This window comes from Nothobranchius furzeri, chromosome 4 (assembly GCF_043380555.1).
Source record: "Nothobranchius furzeri strain GRZ-AD chromosome 4, NfurGRZ-RIMD1, whole genome shotgun sequence".
Taxonomy (NCBI): Eukaryota; Metazoa; Chordata; class Actinopteri; order Cyprinodontiformes; family Nothobranchiidae; genus Nothobranchius; species Nothobranchius furzeri.
Window position 1 is genome coordinate 69,213,616 of NC_091744.1, and position 19,337 is coordinate 69,232,952.

The following is a 19,337-nucleotide window of genomic DNA, read 5'->3' on the forward strand; positions in this document are numbered from 1 at the left end:
ACAAAGCGCTAAATCGTCACTTTCACTTACTTCTACTCTGTCCTGTTATTCTGCAAGAGCTGCTGACAAAGAAAACACAATTAGAATTGCAAGATCACATCATTTTACATCAGCTGCACAAGGGTTTTAGTGCAGAACTTAGTGCCAGTCAGGATTAAATTTTATTACTTGGATAAATATCATCATTTGTCTTGTTGTTTTGTGCATTCTCGAGAGCTGCACTCTTCAATTTATGTAAATCAGACCTTTTCCCTCAACAGCTATAAAAAGCAACTCGCTGGGTAATATGTGCATAAAATTTGAAAGCAGGTGGCGCTGTCAGTAAAGATTTGTTTCTACCACAGGGTCTTTCATTTGTTACCAATGAACCACAGATGTATTTTCAGATTGGAGATCTGATAGAGATGATGATAAATCCAACATATGAAATAATCTGGGTTCTTGTTACAGGCTGTGGTGTTGGGATGGTAAAATCAGGCTTGTGGTTTTCTTCATATGTATCTCACAGATCAACCTTATTGTTTTTATCAAACAGATCCAATTCCTCTTATGTACAATTTGGTGTTCCTCTGGGTTCCGCTTTGGGGTCATTGATGTTCTTGCACTGTGCTCTTTGTCCTATTCTGTCATCTGTTAAAACATTGGTAACACTTTACAATAAGAGTCCATTTATTATTGTTACTTAGTGCATTGTTAAGCATTACAGTTTTTCTCCATTGGTTTGGCTCGTTTCTTGAAACAGAAATTACATTCTCAAAATAACATGGACAAACCTCCAAACCTCTTGGCAAATGTTCACAACAGAATGGCATTTCTCATTAATTTTATCAAATGGCAAATGCCTTAGTACATGTCTCAATTGTCTCAGTGCATCTTTGCAAATGGTTAAGTACACGTAGTCTACAGTTATACAGTTAGTCCACATTTAGCACATTTTCCAAACAAATAGATCTTGTAGATCTAAACTGATTAGTTGATTCTCAGTCTAATGACCATTCTCTCCAAAACATGTCAGCATGATTTCATTGTATAAGTACTCACATGCACAACTGTCTGTTCAATTGTCAGAATTGGTCAAGAACATGAATTGCATATATGAATTTCTTTGAGTGTTTGATACATTGATGACAGTCATTGACAGTCAGGTGAAACTAGACTAACGAACGGGGAGTGTCACACACAGGTGTTTTCTATGATCGTGAGCTGCCAAACACAGATATATACAGCTTGACCAGCACCAGTCTGATCTCTGAACATGGATAGACAAGGCCAAGCAAACGGACAAGGGGAAGTTCTTCCTCAAGGAAGAGGAGGAAGAAAATGTACATTTTCTTTTTACCTATGTATGAAACTTTCTTTGCGTGTGAATAAAAAATGGTTATAATTTCCTTGGTAGTGTGAGTGCAATCTGTGATGTCAAACCTTGAAGGCTACTCTTTTCGGTTGTATATTGTTGGTCCTCTGCCATAGTGACAAAACATATAAACATTTTGTATGGCAGTACTCACACAATGCCGAAGGGACAATGCATTTTGGGGGCACTGAATATTCACATTAGAAAGAAATGTAGTTTTGACACATGAGTGAACGGTTTAGGAGAGATATGAGCTTTTGCAGTTAAACCATGTTGTTGTGATCAACCATCCAGGTGTATTTTGACAAAAGCACCAAGAACGATGAGAATGTCCGATCCGTGCCGAGAAATGAGCCAAAGCTATTGAGAAGGATCTTTGCCATTTTGGAGACACTGACTGTTTAAATGAGAAAGGGATTTAGATTGAAGCCTGAGTGAACAGTTTTGGAAGAGATATGAGCTTTTGCAGGTGAGCTATAGTGTTGTGCTAAACTATAAGAGTGTTTTGCCAAATGATCTTAGAGGTTTGAGAATGTAATTTCGGTTTCAAGAAAGAAGCCAAACCAATGGAGAAAAACTGTAATGAACTATTAAATAAAGTATTAACAACTTCTTAACCATATTGTGTAATGCATTACTAAGCAGACACCCCTCCTGGCCCTTTGTTCTAACCTTTAGGACACTTAATATTTAACAATTAGACAACGTTAATAAAGGTACCCATATTGTAAAGTCTTAGCAGAAAATCTAAGATTTCTTTGATAGATAGAACGATCACTTGAGCCTCCACCTGCGGCGATTGTCTCGTCCCGCGGTGCAAGACTTCTTTTGTTCAGTCTGCTCTTTCTGTAAAGGGGGCCAAACTTTGGAACTCTCTACCTGTTGACCTAAAACTAGAAACGGACAGTAATGTTTTTAACAAAGAGCTCAAAAAATGGTTAAAGTCTAAACAACAATGTCTACATGAATAGTTTTAAAGTCTTGCATTGCTGCTCAAATTGCCTTGTTTTATTCTTTTTATTCTTTTTTATTGAAAATTGTTTGCAATTTTAATCTGTTTTCTCTTTGATTTATTGTTGATCTCTTTGTATTTTATTTAACTGTAGTCGACTTTTTAGAAAAGTTCTATGGACAAGTGTTGCAAATTAGCACGTGTGCTAACACACTAAACAATGCATCTGGTTCGTCCAATGTAATTGCTGTGTCCATGTCAAATAAACATCACTCACTCATATGAGGTCATCAAGGGGCCAAAAAAAATGTATATGTGTGTGTGTGTGTGTGTGTGTGTGTACATATATACATATATATGTACATATATATATATATATATATATGTGTGTACACGTGTGTGTGTGTGTGTGTGTGTGTGTGTGTGTGTGTGTGTGTGTGTGTGTGTGTGTGTGTGTGTGTGTGTGTGTGTGTGTGATCCTTCATTACAATGGGGCTGTGGAAAACCAATTGGCTAATTGCAAGCCAATTGCACAAGTCTCCATCAAAAGTGGCACATACCAGGAGTCTGAACTCCCTCAGCCAAATAATCAACAAGACTGGCTATGGATACTGACTCTAAAATGGAACCACAGTCAGCCACCTTCTCTATGACATCAAACTGTATGCCAAGGGTGAGCAAGACATTGACTCGCTGATCCACACAACCAGGATCTACAGCACTGATATCAGAATGTCATTTGGACTTGAGAACTGTAGTTGGATGGTGACAAAGAAAGGAAAGATAGTCCAGACAGAAGGAGTCTCTCTCCCAGAAGGAACAAAAGCAGACTTTGAGGACAGCTACAAGTACCTTGGTATCTCACAAGCAAACAGCAACCTTGATGAAGCCACAAGGAAAGGATCCACAGCCAAATACCTTCAATGAGTAAGGAAAGTCCTAAGAAGTCAGCTCAACTGAAAGAACAAGATCTGTGCAATAAACAGCTACACCCTGCCAGTAATCAGATATCTTGCAGGAATAATAAGCTGGCCAAAGGAAGAACTACAGACCACAGAAATTAAGCCACGGAATCTCCTAACCATGTATGGAGGCCGAGGACTGATGAGTATGAGAGCCACTATCCAAGATGAAACATCCAAGATCCATATGTACATCAAAGATAAGGCCCAAACAGATGACATGCTCAGTGATTGTCTCAGAAAATGGTGAACAGAGGAGGAGACGCTGGAAATACCATCGTGGGAAGACAAACCCCTACATGGGATGTACCACAGACAGGTAACTGAAGTGGCTGATGTCAAGAAATCTTACCAAAGGCTAGAAAGAGCTGGTCTGAAGGACAGCACAGAGGCATTCATCATGGCTGCATGGGAACAGGCCCTGAACACCAGAGCAACAGAGGCCAAGATCTACCACACCAGACAAGACCCAAGGTGTAGGCTGTGCAAAGAGGCCTCTGAGACAATCCACCACATGACTGCAGGGTGTAGGATGCTGGAGGGGAAAACATACATGGAACACCACAACCAAATGGCTGGCATCGTGTGAAGAAATATCTGTGCAGAGTATGGACTGGAAGCCCCAAGGTCAAAGTGGGTAACACCCCCTAAGGTAGTTGAGAATAGGAGAGCGAAGCTCCTGTGGGACTTCCAGATGCAGACCAACAAAATGGTGATGGTGAACCAATCGGGCATTGTGGTGGTGAACAAACAACAGAGGACAGCCAAGTGATGGCGACATCAGGAAAAAGGAACACGAGAAACAAGAGAAGTACCAGTGCCCGAACGAAAAACTTGAGAAAGCCTGGAGAGTGAAGACAACAGTGGTGCATGTGGTCATTGGGGCAGTAATCACCAAACTGGAGGAGTGGCTAAAGCAGATCCCAGGAAAAACATCAGACATCTCAGTCCAGAAAAGTGCAGTTCTAGGAACAGCTGAGATACTACTCAGAACCTCAAGCTCCCAGGCCTCTGGTAGAGGACCCGAGATTGGAAGGATGAGACCACCTGCAGAGGGTGAGATAGGAATTTTGATGTAGATAGATAGATAGATAGATCGATAGATAGACAGACAGACAGACAGACAGACAGACAGACAGATAGATAGATAGATAGATAGATAGATAGATAGATAGATAGATAGATAGATAGATAGATAGATAGATAGATAGATAGATAGATAGATAGATAGATAGATAGATAGATAGATAGATAGATAGATAGATAGATAGATAGATAGATAGATAGATAGATAGATAGATAGATAGATAGATAGATAGATAGATAGATAGATAGATAGATAGATAGATAGATAGATAGATAGATAGATAGATAGATAGATAGATCGATCGATCGATCAATCGATAGATTTGGTCCACTTTGCCTAATGGCCTGAATCACACATACGCTGTACTTCCATTTAAAAATAATAATTATGTGTCTTTCAACTATATCTGTCACACAGTTTGCTTGTAAAAACAATCGCAAATAAAATTACTACAAATCAGAAGTCGCCTAAATGACGTTGAAGCAGAATCTCTTTACCCCACAAAGCTGCCACTTTCCACATGGCCAGATTTATGATTTTCTCCATGTTTAATGCTCCTTCTTTCTTCCTGGAAGAAGGATGTGAAGCTTGGGAAACTCAGCCATTTTCCTTCTTCTTTTCCTTGTTTAGTTCATGACATCAATTTAGCAAGAAGAGCGGTTGGAGTCCTCAATGTGTTTTTACACAAAACCTTAAATAATTTTAGGGCAAGGGCACTTCATCGGGCCAATCAGATTTCAGCAAGGACCAATGCACATGTTTCCCCAGCCATTGGTCTAGATTCATCTAAGTGCTGGCCTTTTTTTTTTCAATTAAATAATAAGAAAAGTCAAATAATTATATTTGCACCTGAGAAAATAACCATAGAAATCCTTTTGTCTCTTGGTGTTTTAACAAAAGTCCTCTCTAAAGTCTTGGGATAACATTTGGCTCCGGGTGTTTTGATTGGTACTCATGTTAAATCTCTGATTCCATCCTGTTTGCATCTTTTAAAAAAATGTGAGAACTTGTTTCTCGCTTTCAAAAGGAACATTTAATCCATGCTATTGTTTAGTTTAGCTTGGATTATTGTAATGCAATTTACAGACATTGCAAATTTTACTGCCAGGCTCCTGACTAAATCCTCTAAATTATCTCATGTCACTCCCCTGCCTTGCTATTTATTCTCAGGTACATTTCAAGATCCTGGTTCTGATTTGAACAGAGTCTTTTACATCTTCAGACCTCAGTCAGGTCCCCGGTGTCCTCTGTTCAAGGCTTGCTGCTCATCCCCCATTCAAGAATAAAGGAGACAGGGCCTATTCTTCTGTGGCTCCAAGATATGGATCTGTCTTCTTCTGACTATATCAGTGAACTCATGCTTCTTTTAAAAGTTATCTGTATTTTTCAAATCATCTAATTAGCTTTGGGATATTTTATCTTGAAAAGTGCCACTCATCATTTGCTAATTTTAGGATGACACTCAAGTGCTTTTTTTACATTGTGCTTGCTTTTTCTCTTATTTTATAGTATGTCTTTGTATAAAGCATGAAACTGTTGGTAAATTATGCAAATTTTAGTTTTTATTCCTATTATCTGCTGAGAAAAACTGCTAATAAGATACAACTGCTCTCTTAGTTGTCTCAGCACAAAAAACAGCTTGTTTGAAGAGAAATGAAGCTGCTCAGTAGATGATGGAGGAAATAGTGTTTCTTTTTATTTATTTATTATTATTCCTGACATCAGCACTCTCAACTGAGAAAGCACAGAGGAGGATGCTCTGTTTCTAAACCATGATTCAAGATTTTTAATAAACATTTGACAACAAAATAAAAGGAAAAAGAAAATGGAGATATTTTAATTTGATTGTTTCCTGTCAGTGATCTTCAGGTGTGAATATATCACTGAGTTAGCTTCTGCACGTTTGAGAAAGATTATTACCGGTAATGTTCAGATTTTCAGGTTTCAGACTCCATCTCCTGCATGCTGCGATTTACTTGAATTCTCTCTGATCTTAATGATGTTACATGGATTTTTGCTCCTCTCTGTGCCTTTAAGGCTGCTTGTGTAGGTGCACACTTTCAAAGTTTGACTGGGGAGAGCAGAGTGGTACAAGAGCGGAGACGGCGGCAGCTGCGTCGGGGAGACAGAAACACCCCTCACACACACACATACACACAACATCCAGAGGAGGAGGAGGCAGGAGGAGGAAGAGGGGGGCAGAAATGGACCGCAGCTTGCGTGGGAGTGTCCGACACCGGCGATTAGAACAAAGACAGGAATGATCCTCTCGGTTGTTTTAATGATAGGAAGGTTAATGTAGGTGGAAGGAGCCTCCTCACCCCCTCCGCTCTCCCCCCATCAGCCATGCCGCTCATGTTCCGCTCGCTGCTCTTCGGCTTCGTAACGCTGCTGGTTGTTCTTCTCATCATAGGTGATGTGGCAGAAGTAGAGAAAGAAGCCGCGTGAGTAACACACGGTTATTTATCTAATTGTTTTGCGTGCGCGCGCGTGTGGTGTGTATTGTTTGCAGTCGAGCAGGTTATTTCCCTCAGATCTGATCAGGTGTGCATGCAGGAACAGTTTTAAAGAGTTGCTCTTATTTAAAATGTTGTGCGCTTTTGTTTCCACCTTTATAACACTTGGGTGCTTCAGCTGTTCCCACATCAGCCCGCCCGCCTGCCCGGGTCTCCCAGGATTAGGAGGCTATTTGTCTTGCAGCAGCAGCCTGCATGCGGGATGGGATACATTTCCACTGTGTGTGTGTGTGTGTGTGTGTGTGTGTGTGTGTGTGTGTGTGTGTGTGTGTGTGTGTGTGTGTGTGTGTGTGTGTGTGTGTGTGTGTGTGTGTGTGTGTGTGTGTGTGTGTGTGTGTGTGTGTGTGTGTGTGGAGAGGGGAGGACAGATTGAGGGGGGAGGTAAAAAGGGGACAATAGAGGCTTTCCTTTTCTTCTTTTTCATTTCACTTTGAAATGTTGAGTAGTCCAGCCCAGACTTTCCAAGTCACCTATATTTTGTACTACTTCCATGTGATCTACAAGAAAAATGCAATTTAGCACAATATAAGAAAACTCATCCTCTTCCTCCCTAGGATGCTCCTTTTACTATGAAACAAACACTTTTTTGTCTCTGTTTTTCTGTTTTAAGCTTTTGATTCCCATATTTATCTCTCAGGAAGAACGTTTTGTTTTGAATGCAATTACCCGGCTGTGGCTCACTTTGTAATGAGGTCACATTGGTTTATGATTCGCTGAGGGAGAAGAGAACCAGAACCAATTATGCATAAACGTTGCCTAATAGGAGCATATTTAAAGGCCAGCAGGGCTCTGCGAAGATTGAAAAAGGCCTGACAGCCGACTTCGGTTTCACTTCATCACTCTTTCATTTATTCTGTCAGCTTGCTGCAAAGCCTAACAGATGTTCCCAAGGTCATGCTTTCTAAAGTGTGTGACTCTTGAAGATCTGGATGCATGTTAAGTACATTTAACATAAATTCATCAGGGATGGTGCATTCGGTGGCAACCTGTAAAGCAACCCTCCTTTCTGTGTAATAAGGCTCCATTACGGGGAAATGTCTTCTTATTACATCAGCAAATGGGGCCAAGAGGATCCCTCACACAGAAATGCACTGATGTGTGCTTTTCACCTTCATCCTGACTTGAGGGGAGGTATACACTTCACCCCTGATGCTGAATCCACTCAGCGCCTTCCATGGAAAATGCTGTGAGTGTTTCATAAATCTATTTACTTTTTTTTCTCTTCCCAGAAATATCGAACACTCAAAGAAGATGAACTCACACCGGCTCAAACCACACAGGTCTGAAACATTACACACACACACACCCCTACACAAAAATGGTTAAAATATTTTTCTTTTTTAGCTTTTTTGCAAACCTTAAATATTTCAGATGAAAAATCAAACATAACCTTCCTCATGATGAGAGAAGAATTCATGTTTCCATCATTACAGCAAGTCATCCAGACCACGAAGCAGCCCCAGACCATCACACTAATTCCGTCGTGTCTGACTGCTACTGTTTGTTTCACATCAGGTAGAAAGGGACGAACATCTTCCCAAAAGTTCCCCTTTTGTCTCATCAGTCATCAAGAGATTCTCCCAAGAGTCTCTGGGATCATCAAAATAGTTTTGGGCAAATGTGAGGCAGACTGTTCTTTTTTTCGCAAACACACATTTTGGCCTCAAAACTCTCCCGTGGATGTTATTTTTACAGTTTCTCTTTCTTATTGTTGAATTGTGACCTATGACCTCAACACGAACCAAGTGACACATGCAGAGCTTAAGATGTTCTTGATTTGATTGTTTTGGGGATTTTTTCATAACCGGGTGGTTGCTTTTTGAGATCGTTTAGCCTGCTAATGCTATTTAGGTCAGGTTAGTTCAGATAGATTTTTCCCTCAATAAATGTAACTATCATCTGAAAACTGAATTTTTGATTTTACTCAGTAAATACAAAGTGACTCAGTAATTTCTGTCTAATAATGAAATGTGGTTGCTTTAAACGTGACTGAAAAGCAAAAACATTGGAAATGTGTTCAGAAATTACTTTTTCATTGGACCTTATGAAATAGATCACCAGTTAGGAGCTAAATTATGTGTGCGTGTTTTTATTTTTATTTATTTAATTTTTTTTTCTTTGGGTCACTTTTCTGCAGCCTTGTTAGCTCAGTGAGTCACTGTACTGTGTCGCTGAGAGTGAGTGTGTCAGAACATTTGTAAGGTAGCTGATAGAAATACGCAGCAGTGTGTCATCCAGTGAGTCTGAAGTTAAAGTTACACCACAATCAAATGGAATATAAAACTGGTTTGGAGTCATAATCATCCTCCGTATGAGTTATAGCTTAATTATAATCCTCAATTAATCAGTCTGTTTGGAAATGATTAGGATGATTGAGGTTGATCTGGAGGAAAATTAGCATAAAAAAGACTTTAAATCTACATTGTTGGAGTCCCTTTTAGTTCACCCTAAAGTGATAATGGCTTTAATCAGCTAGTTCATTACAGATATAGATTAAAGTAAATGATCCAAGATGTCGTGCTCTTTGTTTGCTTTTCCTTTAGATTGGCTTTAGATCTTCTGTGACACTCAAAGCCCCTTAGTGCTGACCTATTTACAGCATCAGTTGCAAGTCATTGCCAATTGGCTCAAATGTTTGCTTCAACTGTGTGTTTGTTTTTGCAGTTACTTATGTTTAGTTTGTTTTTCACTATTGTGTTCTGTGTGAATTGGACTGGCATTCAGATTGTTCATGTTCATGTTCAGGGTCAGGGTTAATGCTGTTAAACCTTAACCTTAACTCGGCTAGAAAATCAAAGAGTCACATAAGTTCAGTATCTTTTAAAAAATGGAGGAAATCCAGACGACACATGGGGAAGAACAACATGGCTCCAACTGATCAGATTTTTAAAGGGCAACATTTTTTACTTGAATTGTCATGTAGAAAGGCTGAGGTCCAGCTGGATCCGACTGCTGTGACAGGAATGATCAAACACGTGGCTCCTCATCGTCCGTGCTGCAGCAACAGCTCCAAACACTCCTCAAACCGCTGGACTTTCAATAAGACTCTCTCCAGCTTCATCAGGTATGTGTCATCACTTTCACCCCTCCAAGATCCACTAACAAGAGGCTGTTATCACGTATTTCCTCTGATTTACAGGAAGAATATTCTCAGATTCCTCGACCCTGAGAGAGACATCTCGATCCTGAAGGGCATGCTGAAGCCCGGAGACATCATCCACTACCTTTTTGATCGCCACAGCACCACAAACATTTCAGAAAATCTCTATCGTCTGTTGCCAACTGCGTCCCCAATGAAAAACCAGCATCACAGGAAGTGTGCCATCGTGGGTAACTCTGGGATCCTGCTGAACAGCAGCTGTGGACCAGAGATCGACTCGCACGACTTTGTTATCAGGTTGGCTTTCCCTCCGCATGAAAGAAGCTATGATAGAAACATTTCAACAAATTCGTTTCAGCTTTTTAGGCTTTGGGAGAAGCTTTCCGAGCTCATTTAATGATTTAAAAAATCAGAAACAACTCGCGTATAGCTGAGAGCAATTATACATGAAATTGACATTATGAAAGGCTTTTGCATTAGCCAGGAACGTGCTGTACCTCTTAGGGAAACACTGGCTCTGCTGGTACTCGCTCTGATTTACAAACAGGACACAGTGAGTGAAGCCACCAGGCTCCTGTGTTGGTGTTTGGGTGCAAACTAGAGGAGTCACGCTGTGTGATTCATGTATTCAAAGATAAATAAGCCTGCCTGGGGTTGTGTTGTAGCTTCAGCTGTACAACTGTGTGTTTCTGACTCTTCCAGTGAAACTCTACAGTGAAAAACACCAATCAAAGCAGTAGCTTACCGGAGTTGGAAATCAACATCTTCAAAAATTGTGATTGCTCCGGTCTTTAATTCATAAATTCATTCAGGTTTTTGCAGACCTTTCATTTTCTTAGTGGAAGAGATTATTGGGTGGGGGGTTTCCCATGCTGCAGTATGAGAGCTGAATCATGGCTGAAAACAGAGAACAGGAAGTGTGTCATTTTGAGGAGCGGAGGAATTTGCTTTGGCACTTGCTTGGCACACAAGATGGGAAGATAATGTCTCAGCTAAATTTAGTCGTCGGCCTTCATTTGTTTCCACAAAGTGGGCTGACGGTGTTTGAGGGAGCAGGTATGGATTATTTTAGCTCGGAGTTGTTTTCTTACCACCAGCTGTTCAACAGAGATGAACACTAAATGCAGCAAAAACGTCACGAGGAATGTAAACTGACAAAGTAAATATTCAGATTGTTCTTGATTATAAGACCTCCTAGCCACGGGGAAAATAGCCTGAGTAAAATTTATAAATTGAGAAACTTTTAAATTAAACTTTTGGATTCTACATATTTAGAAACTAGTTAGTCCCTCCAAAGTACCAAAGTGAAGGCTTCACTGTGTTCCAGAATACTCAACAGATTAAAACAGGCCCAATTTGCTTTTACTTAGATTTGAATTGCATTTGAGTGCATTTTACTTAATAAAGCACTAGCTTTAGCCTTGACATAAACAAGGTCGACAGGTCCAGTAGGGACATCCAGTCTCTTCTCTTCTCTGGACGCTCTGCGGCTGCAAGAATACATAATTTATGTTCAGTGACTGCTTGGTCATCCTCAGGATGGACCTATGAAGACTCCCGAAGAAGAAAGTGGAAAATTAGCCAAAAACAAAAGCCCCAAACATCATCCAAACTCCATATTTTACATTACTAAGCAGATTGATTAAAAAAAAAAGTTATTTTATTTATTTGTGAAGACACATATTAATAGGAAATGATCTGAATGTTAGATGTAACCTGGCTCCAGTGGAGGAGTACTCTCAGGATGTGGGCTGGAGGACCAACCTGGTTACCATGAACCCCTCCGTGGTGCAGCGAGCATTCCAGGACCTGGTCACTGAGGAGTGGAAGGAGCGCTTCCTGCAGCGCCTCCGAAACCTGAGCGGCAGCGTGCTGTGGATCCCGGCCTTCATGGCTAAGAGAGGGGAGGACCGCGTGGAGTGGGTCCTTCGTCTAATTCTGCTGCACACGGTGGATGTACGCATGGCCTTCCCATCGCTACGCCTTCTCCACGCCGTCAGAGGGTAAGAAACACAGCTGCTGCTCCCATTGTTCACCATCTAGTGCAAACACCTGTGAGCCGCACAATGTCTGACATTTTGGGACATAAGCTGATTTTCTCCCCATCCTGAACAAATTGATTCTGCACTCATGAAGCATGTTGAGTGGGCGCCTGTGAAGAATCAGCAGGAAACCGGAATCTTGCTGAAAATATTCTGACAATCACCACAAAAATAACCTGTTAAATACTTTAAAAATCAGTATTTTAAATGTATTCGTCTGGTTTAAATATGTCTTCTCTATTTAAAGTAACAGTTTAGAATTTTGGGAGTTGGGTTCTGTGGATGAAGACGACTCTTCGAATTGCCGCTGTTTAGAGAAACAGAGTTCTGACAAGATTGACAAGCTAATGGCTAGTCGAACTTGGGCCAAAACCAAGGCAAAATACTTTAATCTTAAAACTGCTGTAACTGGGATTTTCCACCGCTAGCGTAAGCATCGTACATTGTCCACCAAATGTAGTGCACAGCAATAAGCTGTTGATAGAATCGATGGATGAGTTTCTCCCGGCCGCGAAGCTTTGTGTTTTGCAAGCATTTCAGAAGCGTAGCGATGCACCACTTATGTTTCAAGTCAATTATTTGTTTACGAGCTAATCATCCAGATTGTGTCAAACTCTGCAGTTCAGATCAAGCCAGACAAAAAGTCAAACACAAAAGCAGTGTATAACATCAGAGAACTTTCAAAATAAAAGTCTTGTGCAGATTTCCAGTTGCTTAAGAATGTACGTCGCTTCCTGTGAAACCTTCGTAGCAGAGGCAAACAGAACAGAAAACAGACCACAGACCTTTTTAGAGACATGCTGCCATCTTTCTTTTACTTGTTATCAAGTGAACTGCTGAAATCAGGTGGGGTGTTGCATTTTTTCCATGATTCCATGACCTTGTGGGATCAGTTGTGTAGAACACTTTTGCTCCCATTTCACATTTGAAACACTTCCGGTTGGGGGGGGGGGGGGGGGGCTGTGGGTTGAATACATTTACTACATTACACACTGCACATGCATCCTGTGGAAAGGCTGGGTATTTGGATCATATTTAAGAAACCACTAATTTGTGGGATTTAGTGACACCAAGTGGCAAAGTAGCAGATGGCAACCAACTCAATATTCCTCTCCTCTAGTTTTCATTTCTCACTCATCGTGAATAAAGCCTTGTTTGTCCACTGAACAGACAAATTGAGCGACAAACTTCCTACAGATTTCAGCTAAATTTAAGAGAAGTTTTTTTTTCTCTTCTTCACTCATAATCCAACGCTAAAACTAAATAAAAAAAGTCCTTCCTGAGTGAATTCTGTGCCGTCAGTGCTAATCAGACCATAAATATCAGCCTCCTGGGTAAAAGTTAAGGGAGGTCTAATGAATCGTGGCCTGATAGACAGCGTAAGATTTCCACAGAGACACAGCTCTCCAATGCTCTGACTTTATCCAGGTGATAAACAACAGGATTCAGTGAGCCCTGTCATCACTCAGAGATTGCCAGGCAACCGGAGGAGATGCTGGATTAATTTAAAGTGCAGATCGACCTCATGTTGTCCATCTAATTCTCACCATCATGAAGCCTTGGATTTAAAAGTTTTTCCTTGTAATAAATTGCATATGAAGTCTGATTATCACATCTTTCACTAAGAAATCTCCTTTATAAAATCCTGTCTTGCATAATTATGAATGTGCAGATTGTTCATGGGTTGAGGGGCCCTGCAGCAACACAAATAGAAAAACATTAAATGTACTTGTTTATTCACACTAATGAGCATTTAGATGTTGCAGGAATTTGTGAAACACATCATTTGCTGCCTCTCAGCTCTGAATGTTTCCAGCCTCATTAAAAAGCTCAAACTCCGGTGCTGGTCACTGAACAAATTATCCTATTTTGTCTGCTCCAGCTATCTCTCTGTTTTACAAACAGGCTATGATTTCCTTTCTGATTATCCTTTTTTTAAGTACTTGCCAAAAATGGCTGAAGATGAGTCACTACCCAAATTATTACCACCAGCCATGTTTGGTAACTTGTTACCTGCAGCTGTAGGCGGTTATCCTGCACTGCTTGTAAACCGTTCTGAATAAAACAACCTGCAGAGACAAAAGTAACAAAACAAACACAAAATTGAGTAAGAAATATGTCAAATCCTGCTCTCAAGATTTGTGCTTCGGCATGGAGAAAATCCTTCTGTTTTCCTCCACAGCGCAGCAAATTTTCCCCAAATATTCATATTTTATGAAACCAGACAGATAGAAAACTACATCTGCTACACAGATGGTGGTTGTATCGAGCAAATAGATCAGGAATTAAGATTTCTGAATATTTCTGTTAGTGTGAAAATGCTAATTTGTGAGCTTTTTTGTTCAAAGTTTCTCAGGTCTTAGTGTGTGTAGCACAACAACTAAAGCATAAAATAGACCAAATCATGAGATATTTTGCTAATAAAACACACACATGCAGGCAAAGTCCTAATCTACAAACTACTCCCTTTTGACAGTAGACAAGAATAAAAAGAGAAATGGTACAAATACTTTTATTTTGAAAAGTCCACAGAAGAACAGAATGGAGATTTTAGCTGTTTTTCATCAGATCAATCCAGCAGCTGTTTCCACTAAAGATTTTATGAATAAATCAGGTTCCTGGAGAGCTTGTGTGTTGATTTAAACAACCAGTGGTGGGTCCAAAAATTATTTAAAAAAAAAGGATAGATAGATAGATAGATAGATAGATAGATAGATAGATAGATAGATAGATAGATAGATAGATAGATAGATAGATAGATAGATAGATAGATAGATAGATAGATAGATAGATAGATAGATAGATAGATAGATAGATAGATAGATGATAGATAGATAGATGATAGATAGATAGATGATAGATGATAGATGATAGATGATAGATGGATAGATAGACAGACACATACACACACAAACATGACATGTGCATGTGTAGTGGAGTTTGTAGCTATTACAATTAATTCATTGCAGTACGCTTCCCCAGATGTACGTGCGGGAAATTTTAGTCAACAATACCAAATGCATTACAAAGTCAGAGAAGGTTGAAATCATTCACTTACCATCAGAAGGCTTCATAACAGGACAGTCCGCCAGTGCAAAATGCAAAAGCATCAGTCATTCTGTTGCTGGCCATGGTCCTGATTAGATAGCGAGAAGCGCCTGCCACTTGTTACGCTGTCCCTGTTTCTTTGTTAGTTCTTCGAAAGACGCAAAGAAGAAAGTTCAGAACAACTCAGAAACAGTTGTGGTTAACATGAAGCATTTAGTTGTGATGTCAGGTTAGTGTACGGTACTTGAGCCTTTAGGTGTTTCTGCCTCATTCTCCTTACCAATGCAGCTAATGGCTTTCTGATTATGGACAGGTACTGGCTGACTAATAACGTCCACATCAAGCGTCCTACCACCGGTCTTCTCATGTACACGATGGCCACTCGCTTCTGTGAGGAGATCCACCTTTATGGCTTCTGGCCGTTTCCCCTGGACCCAAAAGGCAAAACGGTGAAATACCACTACTACGACACATTAAAGTATGAATACACCTCCAGCTCCAGCCCTCACACCATGCCGCTGGAGTTCAGGACCTTAAGCTCATTGCACAGACAGGGGGCGCTGCGGCTCCACACTGGGACCTGCGACCTGGAGCAGAAAGATCTCCAGAACTGAAAATTGAACCTATCATCTCACCTGAATTTGTATTCTTTTAAAGAAAAACATGAAGAAGTACTTGAACAAAACTCGTTCTATTACAGGCCACTGTTTTGACTCATCACGCTAGTTTATCTTACCTCTTAATGAGGTTTCTATAGCAACCATGAATCCTCTAGGATGAAACCAGGAGGCGACAGATGGTTTTAAATCCTGAGGCTTATGTTTAGAGAACACACCTTTTTGTGTGACAAAAATAACCAAATGAAAGATGTAATTTGATATATTGCAGCAAGCAAGCGAGCAGACAAATTTAGTACCATTTTTGGTTATTTTTTAAAACACAGAAAAGGTTTATCTTTACCTTGCTTACATCAAAGGCATAACAGAAAAAATAAGAGCAACGATGAAAAAACACAACATAAACACACCAACACAACCATACACAACAGTTAGAAACAGACTAGTACACACAGAAGACAAGATACCAGCTGGAATTGAATGTGGAGTCGTTTATGAAATCCCATGCAAACTCTGCAATAAAACATACATAGGAGAAAACGGGCGCCAACCCAACACACGAACAATAGAACATAGAAAGGAGTGCGAGAAAGACACATGTCAAAGACACACAAGAGCAGCAAAAGAAAAAGCAGAAAGTACAATAAACAGATCGGCCGTAATAGATCATTGCACAAGAGAAAACCATGTAATGGACTGGGACGACACAAGGATCATAAACACAGAACAACAGAAATACAAAAGATGGATAAAGGAAGCTATCGAGATAAGGAGACATGGATGTGGGACCATGAACAGAGATGATGGAGTTTACTTGTTGGATCGTGCATGGGACTGCATCATCGGAGAGGGGAGAGCGGGCAGCAGAGGGCGACAACGTCCTCTGCTGCCCGCAAATAAACGGAGTAGGAATTGACGCCACCATCAGCGTCAGCTCTGGGGAAGTTTGCAGCTGCAAACAAAACTGTCAGCAAGCAAGGTAAAGAGAAACCTTTCTGTGTTTTAAAAAAGAACCAAAAATGGAATTAGAAATCAGACACAGCAAGAACGTACCAAAGATGTTTTAGTATGTTTTGCTGAAAAAAAGAATGTCTTTCTTGCATTTTGTGAATTCAAACTATTCTGTTAAAAATTTGGATTTAAATCACCAGTAAAACAAAATTTTTAAATTATAGAATAATATTAGAGATCTGCAATTTTTAATTAAAGGTTGTAATGTACACGAAGGTTCTTGTGAGTCTCTTATGAGCCACAAGATGGAAGCACTGAATAATCAGGGAAGATTTATGTACAAAGAAAAAAAAACTTTTCTTAAAGCAATGAATTATGTTGCACGAAAACCTCCTAAAAGAGCTGATGTTTCACTCTCTAACAGTTCCCCTAATTTAAAAAGAAAAATGCCTTTTTGTATTTTCTTATAAAGAAGGCGTTAACCCACGACTGGCTTGGATTGTGTGAAACTCCTGTGAGGAGAACAAAGCAGCTGCTCACATGTGAATGTTTACTTAGCCAACAGTTGAGTCACTCTGCAGAGTTTATTCTAGGAGCACCTAGTTTCTGCAGAGGTCACGCTGTTGCTGTACGACGTGGTAAAAGTGAGCCTTTAAATGAATGTGCTGGTGCTTTTCTGAATGATGAGCTCTCCGTTTTTGTGTTAAACACTGAGAGGCTGAAGAGTTACAAACTTGTTTCGCCTGTGTTAGCATAAAGCAGGGGTATTCAATTCTGGTCCTTGAAGGCTGATATCCAGCACGACTCTGTGGTTTCTCTGCTCCAGCGCACTTGATTTGGTGGTTGAATCACCTGTACAGCAGCTCATCAGGCTCTGCAGAAGCATGTTGATCACCTACTGATTGAAATCAAGCATGTTGAAACAGAGTTAAAACTAAAAGGTACCGGATACCGGCCCACCAGTACCGGAATTAAATACTCCTGGCAAAAAAAGGTGATTTAAAGCAGGGGTCACCAACTCTGGTCCTCAAGGGCTACCATCCTGCATATGTTAGCTGTTTCTTTGCTCCTACACACCTGATTTAACTGAATGAGTAATTAACAGGCCTGTGCAAAGTTGAACGTGGTAAGTAGAGGATTAAATTATTCCATTCAGGTGTGAAAGAGCAGGAAACACAGAAAACTAGCAGGGCGGTAGCCCTCGAGGTCTGGAGTTGGGGACACTTGATGTATAGTGACTTTGGATTGGTATTAAAACACTGTAGCAGGTTGGTTTTGTAGATGTAACGATGCCTATAATAAAAAACGGCAATATTTAAGAGGATTTTTCCACTTTTTTAAGGTTTATAACTAATTCCTAATAGATTAGGAGCCGTCTGTGTTTCAGTGCAGCTTAAAAATGCACACAAACAGCAAATTCCACATTGTAGGGCTGCAGTTTTGTCTTAATATTCATTTGGATGCCTGCGTCAGACTTTTGAAGCAAAAATATTTTAACACTTGGAAGATATTTTTGTACTTCCCAGTTGCCACCCTTGTGGAAATAAACATTTCTAGGAATTTTCATTTTTTTAGCCAATTTTTTTTTCTTTTGGAACCAAAAGAAATTCCCTCATTAACAAGAATTCCCAGAAACATTGGAAGCATCTGAACTAAACCAGTTGCCTCTCATGCATTTGCGGCCATGTGATCCGTCCAAAAGAGTGTTGCTTTGACGGGATGCGACTGTTTGCTTGCATGTCGGCCTCATTACGCCGCCGATTAAGTTAAGAATAGACATGAAAGTTTAAATGTCAGCAGTCTGGAGCAATGAAGGGTTTGTTTGTGCAAGCTTGTCTGAATTTGGTAGAAAATAGCAACTCTCTGTGACCGATGCTATTAAGTTAATTAACTCAGAATGTGAAGTTTGTTGCAGCTTCTGAAGCTTTCTGACATTTAGTTCCTTCTGCGAGGCTGCAGATTGTATAGTTTAGTACTTCTCATCTAATTTATGTTCAAATCTGTCAAATGTTCTGACAATATTTAGCCTTTGCATGTTTATCCTGACTTAAAGGACTTGAGCATATTTAAATCTGTATCTCATAGACACTTGAACTGTTCATTTATGACAATGTGAATGTACTTTTCTGTGACAAAACCCCGTGTAAAAGATCAAAACGCAGACATGTTCCACACCGCTCCCTTTAAAGACTCAACACTTCAAAGGAAGTTATTTTATTTTGCTTTAAAGACATGGAACACACATCTGGGTCAAAGTTGTTTTCCAGAAAAACATGTAACTTCTTTTTTTTTTTTTTGTCTTCACAGCTACGACTGGTTTATTTTACAGGGGAAACGTTTTGACTCGGAGCTAATAAAAGTCTACAATTAGCAACTTTACGTGAGCAGGTTTTTTCCATGATTACACACACACACACACACACACACACACACACGGAAAGAAGAATTTACAACATGCCTAAGAGAAACAAATGCATCTGCAGACTGTTACATATTAAAATCATAAAGAAAAACACAAGAGTTTGATTGAAAAAAACATCAATAATCAGAATTGATTCACATTTATTGGTTTATATATGTTTTTATAAACAAACACATTCAGTTTGAAAATGTCGACAGCATTTGATTTGAAGGATAAAGCTCAGCAGCTGCAACCGTAGATACTTAGATCACAGCTGAAGGTCATCTACTATCAGCTACGGAAACCA

General features: G+C 40.0%; 1 protein-coding gene across 2 annotated transcripts; it reads left to right on the plus strand.

Annotated features, from left to right (window-relative positions):
* The first annotated feature begins 6,487 nt into the window (after nucleotides 1-6,487).
* Nucleotides 6,488-19,008, plus strand: st8sia2 (ST8 alpha-N-acetyl-neuraminide alpha-2,8-sialyltransferase 2). Of its 2 annotated transcripts, XM_054733098.2 has the most exons (7): nucleotides 6,488-6,799; nucleotides 8,101-8,151; nucleotides 9,795-9,935; nucleotides 10,011-10,268; nucleotides 11,681-11,974; nucleotides 15,375-15,510; nucleotides 18,937-19,008. In XM_054733098.2, the coding sequence occupies exons 1-7, from the start codon at nucleotides 6,702-6,704 to the stop codon at nucleotides 18,970-18,972; spliced, it is 1,014 nt and encodes a 337-aa protein (XP_054589073.1). In that variant the 5' UTR covers nucleotides 6,488-6,701; the 3' UTR covers nucleotides 18,973-19,008. The 2 variants fall into 2 exon arrangements, with proteins under 2 accessions (XP_054589073.1, XP_015820009.1); XM_015964523.3 differs by lacking the exon at nucleotides 18,937-19,008 and having other exon boundaries at nucleotides 15,375-15,867.
* Nucleotides 19,009-19,337: the final 329 nt, after the last annotated feature.